Here is a 16,024-nt window from a genome sequence, read left to right on the forward strand (position 1 = left end):
TCAATACAGTTGGCATTTTGGCCAGATGTCCCTGTACATACAAATGGTAGAGGTTAGCCTTAAATGAGATGTATCAATTTTACAAGCAGCAGTCAGAGTCAGATTCTGCTTCTGATTAGATTACGAACATGTGATGAGACAGAGGGTCCTAGCGCCAAGGGGAACCCATGACCAGTGGTCATGTGGGGTTGAAAAAAGAAAACCCAGTCTCTCTGCTGGTGGTCACCACGGGAACCCCATCTACCTCCCAAGAACATTTGGCCTGATGGCAGACAAACATTATGTTGCCTCTAAAGAGTTGTGCTGAATTGACATTCCCCTCCTAAAATAGACCTACAAGTCATTTTGAAGATGTGTGGACAGCACATTTACACTACCAGGATAATGAAATATCTACACAGGCAGCTAATTTAGAGGGTCTCACTCACGTATTCCACCCATAGACAGTTATTTATACTGATTATTTTTGGCTTCAATATTAGATTGTCTTGCCTGCAAATACATCTCTGTTATAAAATGACAACACTGTGACAGCTTTGTCAGACAAATGTTGTTGACGGAGATAGTTAGATGGTTTAGTTAAATGTTTTCCCTATAATAGCCTCACTGTGACTAGTAGTGGTCAAAATTTAGCAAAATCTAAACATTGGACATTTTTCTTTCAACCTCATAGCTTCCAGCACTAACAATGGTTACATATTCCTCTCCTAGATTCACTCTGAAAAGCAACCGGTCTGGTGAGCAATGATCTGCAGAACAACATTCCTCTGAAAGTACTGTACAATGCAGAGACAACCACCCCTCCCCCCATAGCAGCCCAGTAAACTATCAAAAGGTGGTGAACAAAGGCACTCTTATTCCTTCGAGATGTGCCTGTGATATGGGGAAGACTGTGCCTTTCCACAAAACCCCTGCCTGTTCCTATTATGGTCACTTGGTGGGCCTCAGTGTTCAGGTAGGAGAGTGATGGATATCACTGAAGTTCCTCAACTTTACCAAGAAAGGACAAATCAGTATTTGTATATAAATTGACTATTAGATACATTTAGCACTGTGAATGAGATCAAGTTATTCTATGAGAGCACATGATGTGAGTCATGTGGTGTACCGGTTACACTTCTTCTGACTGAGGCAGACCAATTTCATGATACAACACTGGCTGTATGAAAAAATGGCGACCTCTTGTGACAGACACATCTGAGCTAAATAAATAAAAAAGCTAAAGTAATGGCAGATTTATTACTGGACATTTATGGGATGTGGGATTAATAGGACTGGGCAATTTCTAATTTCATTTAGTAATTTCAGGCAATTACCACAAAATTCCATGTAAAATCCCAATATATAAAAGTATGCATCTCATTAGCAGCTATCAGTTTTGCATGCAGGCCAGGGTCACCAACAAAATGTAAACAATGTGGAAAATGCATTTTAACATGCAAATAGCATAAGATTTATATAACTGTTGTGCTCAAGGAATAAAAATATGATTACAACCTATACATCATTTGTTTACAAAATCTTCTATGTCAAAAAAATAAATTAAAAAATACAGTAATAAGTCCTTACTGCTTTGGTTATGATGAGGTACAATACATGTGTTTACATGTTGAGTTTCATCATAAATCAACTCAAGCAGCAAACTCATGAACGGGTAAAGAGAAGACGGTACCAAAGTAGCAGGTGATGAAAGTGCTGTGCAGCTGAAGATTTACACTTTTCGTTAAATGTAGCAACATTTAATCATGTTAACTTTGTCACACAAGTGGGCTTACACAGCGCACTATGTCCTCGTGCCACTTTAAGAAAGTGTCAGTGATCACGTGTTCGTTGCAATGCCAATGCTGAAGTTGGAAGAAAAAGTTTGACCGTATGAGCAAGCTTTCAAACTTGAAATTTACAAACAATCGGGAAAGAGAAATTGCAGTCCGACTGGTATAAACTTCGCGATGGACGGAGTAGCACAGGTGAGAGAAACGTGTGGTTATGTTTGCAGTTAGCTTTTGTTATTAAAACTTTATTTAAATTCCTGTCAGACTTCTCCAAGCCAAAAGTAATGGTAATTACCCATCAACATTTTTTCTGCTCATCTTTAGAAAGTGATGACGGGGTTCAGTCTTGACCTGGGACCCTTGAAAGAGCCATTGGCATTTATTCGAATGCTCGAATTGGTAAGATTCTATTCTCATTTAAGAATAGCGCCCGTCCAAAGCAACCCTCTAGCTTTTTTATACTGTAACTGTGTAGCGCCGCGACATTGTAACATCTTCATTGTTGAAAATTGAACATCAGGGTGATTCAATGACCATTGTCCTTGTTGGGCAACCATTATATCGGCAGACAGTGAGTGCAACAAATGTATATCTGCAGTATATTCTACAAAATGCGTCGTCTGTTCTCTTGCCTAACTTCGCCTACACCTTCTGATGTCTCATTTCACTGTTATTAGTTCAACCTTTTTGAACACAATACGTTGTCTAGTAAAACTTTACGCAAAGCACTGAAGCATAAAGGTATCATCCATAGATATAATGCATTTAATGCAAGTTTTTATTTTTAGGCAAGTATGATGCTGTATATCTCAATGATAAATCATAACACCATATCTGTCTGAGGCATTTCAGCTGAAGGAAAATGGCTAATAACAACTCATGATTCATGAGATCATATAAGATATAATTGAGTTTATGACAATTATAGATGTAAGTGCTCAGTAACACTCAAGGTTCAGTGCACCACTGCTACAGAAGATAAGCAACACATCTATCAGTACATCTGCAGCAGATCTGTCAATCTAAGGAAATGCTGCATAATGAGTGTTATGTAGAAAAGCATCAGGCCGATGTAGATGAGCATCCTGTATGTGTGTATTAAAGGTGTTTGTGTAGGCAAGTAAAAAAAAAACTACACAATTAGACTTGTTTGATCTTCATTATGTAAATGTCACTAGATTAATAGACTGCAAATCAGCCCAGCCCATCCTTTTACTTGTTTTCACACCTAAGAACACCTGTTTTCAAACCTATGTATTTAAACTACAAGTTGTTGAAATTCCCCACTGCTTTCTCTTTGTATTATTTTATAGCTAAAACATGGATTTTGGTGTGACATGTTTGCTCCTCCTAGTGATGGCATACTGTGAAAATCACATCCTGTCAGGAAGTATGCTGCTAAACGTTTAAGAAGGTGTGTGTGTGTGCGTGCGCAAATGCATGCACAAACTGCAGTTAGCATACAGTAGGGATCCTCCATAATGTGATATACACTAATTATATTATAATATCTACCGCTTCTTTCATTGGCTTGTGTGCTTCTTTGGGCTCTGACTGCAGGTCTTCTCCATATTTGCCTTTGCAACAACTGGGGGTTACGCTGGCTCTACAAGCATCATTGTGCAATGCAAAGGGGCCAACCATAGCCAAGAGATTTCTGCCTTCTTTAACTACCCTTTCAGGTACGTGGAACAGACAGAGGTAAATGCGTGCATCAAATCATTTTTAATGCATGACTGACTTTTTAATTTGTATTATATGATTCTGCCTTGAAGTACTTGTCATCATGAATGCAATGTACTGTATGCACTACTGTGTGCTTATGTTCACACAGGCTGATGGACCATTCATACAGAGTCCCCAGCTGTATAATCAATGACACCAGCACCACTGACCTCTATCTGATTGGGGACCACTCCTCTTCAGCCAAGTTCTTCGTCTGTATCGGAGTCTTTGCCTTCCTATACAGCATTGCCAGTCTTGTGCTCTACCTGGGCTACCAACACTTGTACAGCGAGACCAGCCGTGGCCCCATTGTGGTAAGTTTACTAGACTTATTTGTGGCCTTTGTAGGGGGGAGTTGAACTGTTTGCGAAGCTTGATTTTATTGCTGTGGGTGTGGCATGAAAAGTATGGCAAGGTCTTTTGGCTTCCTGAATCACACCTACATTAGTAACAAAGATCAGCAGATAATCAGTGATTATCAAAGCTTGCTTCAGCATGGTCTCTTGATTTAGTCACTGTTGTGTTGGCATTTATAACACAAATTGCTTTATGCTTTGCTTTTGTTATTTATTTAGTGGGAAAAATAAGATAAAGGTGAACTGCATAGTCTGGGCTATAGTCTTTAGTTACACTATTAGTTCACATTTCAAGAACTTGGGCCCTTGTTTGCTACTGTTCTCACAAATAAGATGTATTCACCACTTCCACACTAGAACCTAATGCCTAGGTCAGAGAAAGGGCACCTAACAGTGCGGTGTAAATGAAGCACTGGGGACGGTGTGTGACTCTTGCACTCAATTCTGCTGCTGCTGTAAAAATAACTCCACCAGCCAGTGTCAAAAGTCAAGTCATTTTTAACCTATTCAACCAAATTGAAACTGCCTTAAAATGCTTCTGTTACAGTACCTGTGAGCAATTACCATATCTTATCCTGCCAATAGGACCTGCTGGTGACTGCAGCCTTTGCCTTTCTGTGGTTGGTGTCTTCCTCTGCCTGGGGTAAAGGCCTGACTGATGTTAAGTGGGCTACCAGTCCCTCAAGCCTTGTAGGCCTCATCGATGTATGCAAGGACGTCAACAACAAGTGCACACCAGGAGGGGTGCCTCACATGGGACGACTCAACTCCTCTGTGGTAGGCATAAGTGTTGGCTATATGTGTAACTGGGTTGAGATGATAAACTCACTCCTCAAGTTGAAATACCACCACCCGCACCATTGAATTGCTAGTTTTTCTGTGGCCTAGTTGGTTAACATCAGGTGTTTCGGAGGGGGGGGGGGGGGGGGGTCACGTGTGTTGCTAATACAGAGGATGCATGTTCAAGACTTGTTATGCAAGGAAGCAATACTGTTTGCAGCAGGGTGACACCTGTTACATATGCATCTTAATACTCTCTTAGAATATCTGCATCAATCTTAAATAATAATAATAAATAAACTGGTATGAGGATGCCAGCATGCCAATGTGAAATTGTACTGCATGCCTTAAATCATGTGTTTTTCTCCCCCTTTTGTATTTTTATTGCAGATATTTGGATTCCTCAACCTCATACTGTGGGGTGGCAACTGCTGGTTTATCTTCAAGGAGACACCCTTCCACAAATCAGTCAATCGCCCGGCAGAGGTGGAGGAGGGAGTCAGGCCATCCTAACTGGGCAGTTGTGTTGTCAAAAGTTTCCTCCAAGTTTCTTCCCTTTCTAATGCATTGTAATGTTGCATTAGGAAAGTCTGCTAGCTCATTAAGTTTAAATAAGGATAGCCACAGTTTCTTTCATGCATTTCAGTACATTGACGGCTCAATCTTATTAAAAAAAAGTGTTCAAACAGGTGCATTTTAAGTTATCTAGAAATATGAATGTGGAAATATCTGGAAGGAGAACATTTAGGCATCATACATTTAGGTCAAACTAGTTTTACTTCACGCAGTTAACACTTTAACAGTATTTCTAACACAAGAATGACAATGGTCATATTTAATGTGTGCTTCCCTAGATTTGTTTGAAATTTGATTATTTTTCTTTGCCTATTTGGCACCAGTGTTTTTCATTTCACACTATTAATTTTGTGAATAGCTAAATGTTTTTTGTATTAAAATAACTTACTGCATACCAATGTTACACAAAAAGCTCCTCTTCACTCATTCCTTATCTACCAGAGAGAAATGGGGGTAGAAATGCTAAATAGTTATGGACATTTCATTAACAGTAATGCCAAAATATTGAATCCTTTTTACTTTGAAATGTGTGTTTTTCTTTGTCTTCCATGGTTTGTAATATTAATATGTTTTAAATTAACACAGAGTTTTGTAAGAAAATAACTTCTACTAAATGTACTGATGATGACATTCATGCCTCTGGTCAAATAGCCTTGTTACCATTTCAACTCTTAAATTGACTGATCTCAATTAGTTATGCATCTATGTTTTATTTTTGTTGTGCCGCTCTTCTACCTCAATTTTTTGATAAGGGACGGCAGAATATGTTGTCATGGTTGTCATTAAAGCAACTCCTCTTTATGCAGTGCATTTGTCCCATCATCTATCCGTTTACCTTTTGCAGTAAATGCCTATTGCAAAAAATATTGATTTGTCATATTTGGACATTGAAATGCTTTAAATTATTAAAGGGAAGAGCTGGTAGTGTCCTGTGTGTGTCTATTATGTATTAGTGTGAAAATGTATGAAGAGTGAAGGAACAGTTTTATCCTTACTTAGCAAAGTAAGAGATGGGTAGGGTTATCATATCAGACTAATTTCAGTAGGATACTTTATATTTTGGGGTTGGGGAGGACTCAATGAATATGACTGCAGTACAGAAGCACAGAGACCATGAAGTACTTGGATTGTTGTGGTGTATGTATTTTGAAATGCTCTCCAAGAAGTGAATTATTGCCACTGGCCTTAATCCTTAATCTGTTATTGGCCTGGCATTTACCCTTTTGGCCCTTTAATTTGTGAACGAGCATGCATTTAATGACGCGTATATGATGCGCGCGCACTGATGGTGTAGATACGTGAACGCGCCAGGGCAGCAATGGCCGCTTTAGATCGGCGAAATCCTAATCTCGACGATTTTGTTGGATTAAATTGGAGTTCTTGGATAGACAGGGCTAATATTCTCACATCAGAAGGTGAGTCACATTCCCATCCTGACAACTCCTTTTTGTCATGCAGTGATGTCATTTTACTGTGATTTATCTCTGATGTAAAGCACGGTCCCCATAAACCGCAACCCAAACAAAAGACTCACTGGGTCCTAGCGCGGAATGGATTTTTATCCAGCTAGCTCAGTACCTGTCTAGTCTGGATGCCTTTAGCAACTTCATTTCAAAGAATGTCTCTGATCCTTCAGTGCCAATAGTGACTCAATCCGGTCAATATTGAAAAACACATCAAGGGCAAAGGTACAAATGGTATACCTTGATTAATCACACTAGTGCACACTTTTGCCAATGGATTTAGATTATGAAGGAAGCTGACTTGCTATCAGTTAGCATGTTTAGCTACGTATCTTGAAATGACGAGGTAGGGGTGTGGGACTGGGAAACACCGTAGCAGATTCACATAGCCTTTTGGTCATATTCGAGAGGATTGGTCTTTTGTGTAGTTTGCTAGAGTTGGGCCAATGCGGAGTGAAGCTACATGGAACAAGCTGTCAGCAACTCAATTAGATAGTTATCCCATTTGACCCGGCCTCAATCATAATTGAAAATCTGGGCTGGGCACCTGTTATTCCAGAGAGCCTATTATGGCAGCTGATGTGATGTGTCGTTGGATGGCATAAAATGACTCAGACACCCACCCAGTTACATCCCCTCTCTTGGTTAGATTACTATCTAGTTTTCTGGCAAACAAGTTTACTGAACTTGTGTATAATAATTGGATAATTGTGACATCTATCTATGGAGCTTGTTTTGGCTCCACTGTCATTTGGAGATATCTCTGAGTTGTGGGATGGACAGAAATGTTTCCTACCGTTAAGAAGCAATACCTGCATGTCACTAATATTACTGGGTGACTTTTTTTGTACTAATCTTTACGAGTACTGCAACTTCACATCTTGAAATGCTAATTATTTTCTATTCTACAGGGTCTAATGTAGAAGAATGCAGCAAGCATGGGAAGAGAAGAATAGAGACAATGACTCTCAGGAAGGAGGGTGAGTTGTTAATGATGCTCATCCAATGACAACTGTAACAACTACGTCTGCAACAGCAAGCCTAGATCGGCTTCTGCCTGCAGCTTTGGAAGTTGATGGATTCTGCAGTGTTGTACTCTTATAGGGGGTTTGACCGTAATGTGGAAATGGTAGGTGCACAGTCAACCATAAGTGTTGCATAATTCCCCTTAAATTTTAATCATGTCTGACTTGAACCATGTAATTTCCCATGCAGATATGTCCATATATGGCCATTGCCCAGCGCACGATGACTTCTACCTGGTGGTGTGCAGCCACTGTGGACAGGTGGTGAAGCCCCAGGCCTTTCAGAAGCACTGTGAGAGGCAGCATGGTTCCCTCAGTAAGCTCTGTAGCCAGTCCTCCCCCTCCGCCCCTCAGCAGCGCCCCCGGCCTGGCCGCCCACCCTCACACGTCACCTCCTCCAGAGAGGGGCACGACAGCAGACCCTCTACAGCTCCACCACAGCTCCCCCAGCACAGACCTGCCAAAGCCCAGAAGGATCGAGTCAGGTGAGGAAAACCCCATCAACCGCCCCTCTCCTCAGCAACTCAGATACTTTGCTGATTATTTTACATGTGCATGCCTTGAAGTCTTCCAAAACAAATCCCTCCTATCAATTTCTCTGTTCTTTCCTCTTCCCTCATATCAACAGCTCTCATCTGTAATTATCCATTTCTTTCTGTAATTAATTCTCAATTTCTGTCTTCCCTTTCAGTTTACTGCCAGTGGATAAGTCCTCCCAGGATGTCCCACCCTCGCCGCCGTACTCCTCCATCCCTCGACCGCGGGTTCCTCCATGGCACTCTGGCCCCCTGCCTCCAGGGGGGTCCCCCTCCTCAGAGAAGCCCCTGCTGCAGAGGGCCATGGAAGGGCAGCCTGATGATGGCCACAGTGCCCCCCGTGGACCCAGGACCTACAGCAGAATTTACAAAAAAGTCTACAGTAAGCCTCCTACTTTTGTGCATACCATCTCATTCTTATATTCACCTGTACACCTATATGTTAGCCATTTGTATTGCTGGTGATGATGACGCTATTTCTGATTTACATTTTTTTATTGTCTTATATTCAGCCTGCCTCCTCATGGCAATAGCAGAAACTATGCATCATGATGTATTAGCCTGATGACTGCTGTGATTGGTACCTTTTCTATTTTGCTCTTCTATCTTGGATCTTGTGGGTCTTCATGATGTGGTCCCACAATCCAGTTCATGTAGCAAAGAGTAGAGGCCGATACTTTTGGGTCCCATACCGATTTATTCACAGATAACTCATATCTGCCTATATATACATACACTCACTGAGCACTTTATTAGGAACACTATACTAATACTGGGTAGGGCCTCCCTTTGCTCTCAAAACAGCCTCAATTCTTCGTGGCATTGATTCCACAAGATGTTGTAAACATTCCTTTAAGGTTCTGTTCCATGATGACATTGCGTCACGCAATTCCTGTAGATTTTTCAAGTGCACTTTCAAGCTGTGAATCTCCTGTTCTACCACATGCCAAAGGTGTTCTATTGGATTAAGATCCGGTGACTGGGAAGGCCACTGAAGAACACTGAAGTCATTGTCATGTTCATGAAAGCAGTTTGAGATGACTTCTGCTTTGTGACATGGTGCATTATCATGCTGGAAGTAGCCATTAGAAGATGGGTAAATTGTGGCCATGAAGGGATGCACATGGTCAACAACAATACTCAAATAGGCTGTAGCATTCAAGCAATGATTGATTGGTATTAACGGGCCCAAAGTGTGCCAAGAACACATTCCCCACACCATTACACCACCTCCACCATGAGAAGGTGTACAGGTGTTCCTAATAAAGTGTTGTGTGAGTGTATTTTATTTTATTATTTTCTTTAACAAACATTTTTAAACAATATTATATAACAAAATTCCTTACAGCACCGTTATTCATAAGAATACAATGGCATAAAGATGCTAGCTGATTAGGCAAAAATCTATATCTCTAATGCTCCAATGCTGATTAGGCAGAACATCCATATCTCAATAATGACCTGAAATGACCAGTGATTTGCTGTTCAATTCATCTTTGTTGTGACACAGGTTGATCATCCACTGAATTATTTTTGTTGCACTCAGTTATATTTACAAAAACATAGACAAATGCTCTGTGAAAAGCATTCTTAAAACAGTATGTTTTAAGAATGCACTTTCTGGTTGCCAACCTTTGTAAGAGCTAATGTTACTTTGCTAAATTCAGCGATTTCAGTAGGCATTCGAATAACAGCAAACTCCAAGTTTATTAACCACAAGTTTATTCATTTATCAAAATCCATATATGTATGTTTTCCTCTGGATACACCCAAATACACTGAAATTCTATAATTTCGGAATGTGAGGCTGACGCACAGTTTTGGTGCTGCATCAGTTTATTATCAGAGGAATATGTGAGGAAGGAATCCGATACAGATATTTCTGTAAAAGGCCAATGTCAGCCGATAATATCAGTGCTTTAGTGAAGAGCCATGCCTGTGTTCTGCTGCTGACTACATTGTCTATTTTCTTTACCCAGAGAAGGAATGTGACCTGGACAAGCACTGTGGAGTGCTGGACCCAGACAGGAAGAAACTATGTACCAGGCAGCTCATGTGCAATGTAAGCTCCCTCACTAACCTCTCACTTGGCCTGTTATGTCTAAATAGCCAACAATATAATTCTGTTCTCTATGAAGGTAGTTCCTTGTTTATTTCGAGAGAGGAGCAGATATTTGGTTTGTTAGGGTGTCATGGATGAGTGTCTTTAACAATCTTACCCCCCCCCCGCCATAGATACACTCCATCCACCAACGACGGCAAGTGGTGGGGAGGAGTAAAACCTTTGACCAGCTGGCTACGGAGCTGAGGACGGGATCCAAAGTCCGGGAGCTGGACCGGCCTTCTGTCTGCAGGGACGCACCTAAAGAGGGCCCTCCACGCACAGAGGCTCCAGAGAGCCCAACAGGGCCCCCACACAGCAGACACAGCTCTGCTATTCTCAGGTATGTGATTGGTGGTTAGAAAAATTGACTCTTCTAGATGTCTAATAAAGACTTTGTAGTATTAACACATGGTCAACAATTTTATCAGTCGTGCCAGATCATGGTCTTTTGGTGAAATTGTCCTGTATTGTGTATTACAGGTCCAGGGAGTCCTCAGATAGTGACTCAGAGGAGGGTGTGGAGGATGATGTGGATGGTGCAGTGGAGGTGGAGGTGCAGCCTCCGTACCCCTTCAACCAGAGTCTCTTGTCCAGTGAGGAGAGTGACCCAGATGAGCCGGAGGAGGCCAGGGATCTGCCGGCCTCCCCATGGCACCCCAAACCTCACGGGGTGAGGATACAATTAATCTTAATCCCAGCTGTCAGCTTGCCATTCCAATACTTCCCCATCAGACCAAACATTGAGCTTCATGTGCATTTCAAGTGGTCTAAAGCAGTGTACACCTCACATTACTCTAGACTCAACCGAGCTTGTATCTTCAGAGCTCTGAATATTGCTTTAGATTAGAGTGATGGGACGCTGTTCATGCTGTTACACTCTGGTATTTCTGTTGCAACTCAGGTAAAATCATATATTTTTTGGTCTCCTCTAGCTATGCACTTTTGGAAGTCGTACATTGGGATGTAGTGTCTTTACTTTTGACCGGCGGTTGCACCACCTGCGATTCGCCCTCAGTGCCATGGTGGAACACCACCTCAGCGCCCACCTGTGGAAGTGAGTGTCTCCTCTATGGACTTGGTCTTATCTGGCTCTTATGTAGTAATGTACTAGAATCTATTAATAAACAATGTGTTTTCTCATATTTATTTTTTCTCAATAGGAAAATACCTCAAGTGACAGGTCTACGTTCTCGTCACGCTTCGACCACACCCTCTATCGTCACTGGGTCGACTGGCAGGGCTGGGGGTGGGGCTGCCCCTCCCAGTGCCCCCTCCCTCAGGACTCTTCCCCCTTCTCTCCCCAACAGAGCTGCGGGCTGGGAGAACTGCTCCACCAGCCCCAGCTCCTCCTCCTCAGGACAATCCGAGACCAAGAGCAGTCCGCACAAGCCCCCCAACACCAAACCTAAACCCTCCACCCCCGCATCGGGCCCAAGCCGCCTACGCAACCCAGTGGGAAGACCCAGCAAGGCCCGCCTCCGAGAGCTGGAGCTCATACGCTCGGCCAGCATGGAGAAAACCAGACCCTCGCCTTTGCAGGAGGAGCAATCCCCCAAACGCAACAGGGACCACCCTCTCCACGAGAGAGGTCGGACACACGGGGCCAGTGTCTACCCCTCCCCCTCCTCTCAAGGACCAATCAACGGCACTCTCCTGTTAGGAAAGAAGTCACACCACACAGAACCACACTCGCCTTCTCTAGAATTGGGGAAACAACGTCCCCCTCCCCCCCTCCGTCCTCCCAACCCCACCTCTCGTGGTAGAGGGAGACCCCCAGGATTGCACAGGAGGGCCGGGGGCTATGATCACAGAGGCCTGGGCAAGAAGCGCAAGACCAGCGGTGCCTCGACCCCCCTCAATCCCTCACCCTCAAAAGCCCCTAAATCCCACTGTCTGTCCTCTCCTTCACACTCCAGCCTGTTCTCTTGGAGGGGGGAGAGCGTTGGAGGTGCACTGGCCCGAGGCCTGGACAAGAGGGTGGAACCACAGAGAGTGAGTACTACTATCATTAGGCAACATGGGGTTTGCCTGGTTCAAAATCAATTACAGGTTGACAATTTCTCTCTACATCAGGACAGATGATTTACTTGAATATTATTTGGCCATGAAATTTGAAAGTATTTGTTTGTATGTGCAAGCTTTTTGTGCCTTTTTTTTTTATTTATTTTTTTTTTTTAAACTGACACCTACTCTGTCTTTTTCAACAGCCAAAACTACAACATTAAGGAAATCTGCCTTAAAATCCACTGGGAGAAGAAGCCTACTGCAGTCTACTGTTACTACCAGCACAGGACACAAGTGTATGTCTTTGAGCACATGTCTTCAGGAATGAGTGTGTTTGTTTGTTTCTATGTGTATGTTATTGGAATTGTTCATTTTTTTTTTTTTTATGTGACTAAATGGATCAGTATATGAACATACAAATACCTCAACCTACCTGTATTGCTGCTATGAAATAATGTTTATGGAAAATGAATTTAAAATCCTTGGAACACTTGAAGTAAAGTTGTTTTTGTGTGTGTGTGTGTGTGTGTGTGGTTGACCTATGCTGTACAGTACCCCTCTCTTTCAGTACATGCAGCAATCTGTTATGATAATTGTGTTTCGGATAAGGGAAGGGATATGTTGCAGATTAAGTCAGCAGCAGAACCAGCACAGTACTGCCAAATACAATGTATGACTACCACCTGGTGTCAGAGTAAGATAGAAAGCCCTGTTTTCAGTTCAGTTACATATGGCTCAATTCGGTTGCCAGGTGACCCGTCCTTGAATTGCCTCACCCACTATTGTTAATTCTCTGTGGAATTGTATGGAGTTAACAAAATAAAATTCAGGATGTTTCGCCAGGCAATCAATTTGGACCAATGAGTCCTGATTGAGACATTGCAGAAGCTTTGGGCACTATTATTTTCAGTCTCCCTGATCATGTTCATATGGAGAAGAACCACATATTACCCATATTGTATAACTCATGAACCATAAAATGTCAGATTATAGCATACCTGAAATGTCAAAGTAACATACCTGAAATATAAAATCAATTATTATAATGTGTGTGGAACACTAACACTGAAACAGCATCACAGTAACATCATGATACCACCAGGTGGTGCCAAACCATTAACATTGGGGATATGACTGCAACGTTAGTCATTTCAGCTAAGGATCAAACTCTGATTTTGATCCATGAAACAGGATCTCTAAATCAGAAAATCATGAGTTGAAGATGTGTTAATGGAAGTCAATGTATTTTCTAAAGATTCATTTGTGTTAATGCAGATCAGAGTATTACAATGGCAATCTGAGGTCACTGGTGAGGAATGACAAGGAGTTTCTTATGGATTTTTAACATTCTTAGAGGCTAAATCAATCCTGTAAGCTTTGATTAACAACTGTCATATAACACCATAATCTCTCTAGCTATCATCATCACAATACTTTGACCTTAGAATACCGATCAAATATATCAAAGAACTAGTAAACACAAAACATTTAGTCAGTGGTTCTGTAACGTACATGAAATGACAGAAAGCTCACTTTAGGGTTTGGGTCCAATATTACACTGATCTTCTCCCATACACTAATAACACAATAGCAGCTTACAGGCACCCTATTGTGAGTTGATAATGTGTAGGCTAACGGTCGGCCATTTAACAGTGTGAAAGATGGTGTAGGGTTCCAGATCTATATCAAACAGCAGGAAACAAAAAGCAGGCACATAAATGTAAAATACGATTGACTTTTTTTATTGTTTTTGATATTATTTCTCATAATTATTTCTCTACAGTATCACCTATATTATTTTGGGTTACACTTTCCTGCAGTCAGATACACTGGCCATTCAACTTTATTTGCAAGACCTCTCTAATTCTATGGTCGAACCAGCCGAGTCATCGTTGATATGATAGACTGTAGCCTCACTGTTAGTGTAGGCTGAGTAGAACACTGTTAGTGTAGGCTTAGTAGAACACTGTTAGTGTAGGCTTAGTAGAACACTGTTAGTGTAGGCTTAGTAGAACACTGTTAGTGTAGGCTGAGTAGAACACTCTTAGTGTAGGCTGAGTAGAACACTCTTAGTGTAGGCTGAGTAGAACACTCTTAGTGTAGGCTGAGTAGAACACTCTTAGTGTAGGCTGAGTAGAACACTCTTAGTGTAGGCTGAGTAGAACACTGTTAGTGTAGGCTTAGTAGAAGCCATACAAAAGCTTTTTCAACAACTGTTGCCAATGTGGTGTATATGTAGTTTCCCCCCAATCTTTGTAAAATGGTTGATTGGTTTCAAAATGGTTAGGAGTCCTTGAACTAACAAACACACCTGCTATAGCTTGTGTAAAATCAAGCACAGCAATTCTCCTTGTTGTCAATAATTTATTAGTACTGAGAATATGACATTCGAAAAATAAAAATAAAAGATCATTAAATGTATTGCTTTAAAATTAATTCAATGTGTTTTTTTATGACCACATTTTGACACTGTAATAGGAAATGCAACTCAGATACTGATTCTTTTTATGGCTGGGTGCTGTGAACCACGTCATATACTTCTCTCTAGAGGTGATAGCATGCTGACAACACCTTAATAGAAAACTGATGAGTCATCTGTCAATCACCGGCAACACTTATATGACGCCTTGCTGTGCATTCTCCTTGAGGGGTTATTTTTTATGGCTTAGTGGGCGTAATCCAGGGCAAAAACATCCCTACATTCTAACTCCAACAGCTAGATCAATGACTTGTCCCTTTGAAGAACTTAATGACCAACAGCAATCATTTTGAGACAATAATGAAACTGGCAATGAATTACATTTACATCTGGTTCAGTCCTCCCAATTTCTGGAGAGGTAATCTCCTATTCTTGGGTTCTCCATAGTCTTGAGTAGAATCAAACATACAACCTCTTTCAATATGATACTAGCCCAGAACTTGGAATAAGAAAATACAGTTACATAAGACTGAGGACAAACACTGAAACAACTGACAGTCACTGACACAGTCGCAGACAAAATGCAAAAATGGTCAATAACATTGGTTAATACAAGAATACTGTAAGTATATCTTTAAACATAGCAATACACAACTCAACAATATTAAAGAGATAGCCTTTTAAAAGCCTGGTGATGTGAGAGCTGATACATAAGTACATAGGGCAGTTTCCACTTGGGGTTTTGCTTTGGAGAGAACCAACCATGAGAGCCTAGAATATTGCAGAATCGCACACTGTCATTTAGTATTCTTGCAGATTGTAGCTGTGAGACAGTCAACTAAGGAACACCACCTATTATCTGAGGCAGTCTCTACCCTGATGGACTGTGGGTTACTACAGGGCAAACACATGCTCTCCCATAGGAATCTATCATTTGGAAGCATGCTGCATAAAAATCCATTCCTGTATTCCCTTTTCGAAGTTTTACCAGCTATCATTTTAGAAATGTCTCGTTAACATTTACTATCTTGATATATTATTTCCTACCTCTATAATTACCCAGACTCTGACCGTAGAGGAGATTTAAGTTCATGACTGATTCATTATGTTTCCTCTGAGACAACATATGAGCATACATGTGCATAATATGAGATGAGATTAGTGCTAGTCTCAGGGTAAAATTAGGGTTCGGGTTATTCCATTTTAGAGAGCTAACCGTCCATGATTCAATGAGTAGGAAATGGAGTGGTATACACACCTGTTA

At 41.4% G+C, this 16,024-nt stretch overlaps 2 protein-coding genes across 3 annotated transcripts; both read left to right on the forward strand.

Moving 5' to 3' along the window:
- The first annotated feature begins 888 nt into the window (after positions 1–888).
- Positions 889–6,126, forward strand: sypl2b (synaptophysin-like 2b). Its single transcript, XM_083674573.1, has 6 exons — positions 889–1,967; positions 2,097–2,171; positions 3,333–3,454; positions 3,607–3,811; positions 4,439–4,630; positions 5,024–6,126. The coding sequence occupies exons 1-6, from the start codon at positions 1,950–1,952 to the stop codon at positions 5,144–5,146; spliced, it is 735 nt and encodes a 244-aa protein (XP_083530699.1). The 5' UTR covers positions 889–1,949; the 3' UTR covers positions 5,147–6,126.
- Positions 6,127–6,512: 386 nt separating this feature from the next.
- Positions 6,513–13,321, forward strand: atxn7l2b (ataxin 7-like 2b). 2 transcript variants are annotated; one of them, XM_083674846.1, is made up of 10 exons: positions 6,513–6,624; positions 7,584–7,652; positions 7,888–8,182; positions 8,389–8,615; positions 10,213–10,295; positions 10,469–10,677; positions 10,818–11,007; positions 11,270–11,391; positions 11,498–12,329; positions 12,545–13,321. In XM_083674846.1, exons 1-10 carry the CDS (start codon positions 6,528–6,530, stop codon positions 12,560–12,562), a joined length of 2,142 nt encoding a protein of 713 aa, XP_083530972.1. In that variant the 5' UTR covers positions 6,513–6,527; the 3' UTR covers positions 12,563–13,321. The 2 variants fall into 2 exon arrangements, with proteins under 2 accessions (XP_083530972.1, XP_083530971.1); XM_083674845.1 differs by lacking the exons at positions 6,513–6,624; positions 7,584–7,652 and adding an exon at positions 7,681–7,801.
- Positions 13,322–16,024: the final 2,703 nt, after the last annotated feature.

The sequence above is a fragment of the Argentina silus genome (genome assembly GCF_951799395.1).
Source record: "Argentina silus genome assembly, chromosome: 8".
NCBI lineage: Eukaryota > Metazoa > Chordata > Actinopteri > Argentiniformes > Argentinidae > Argentina > Argentina silus.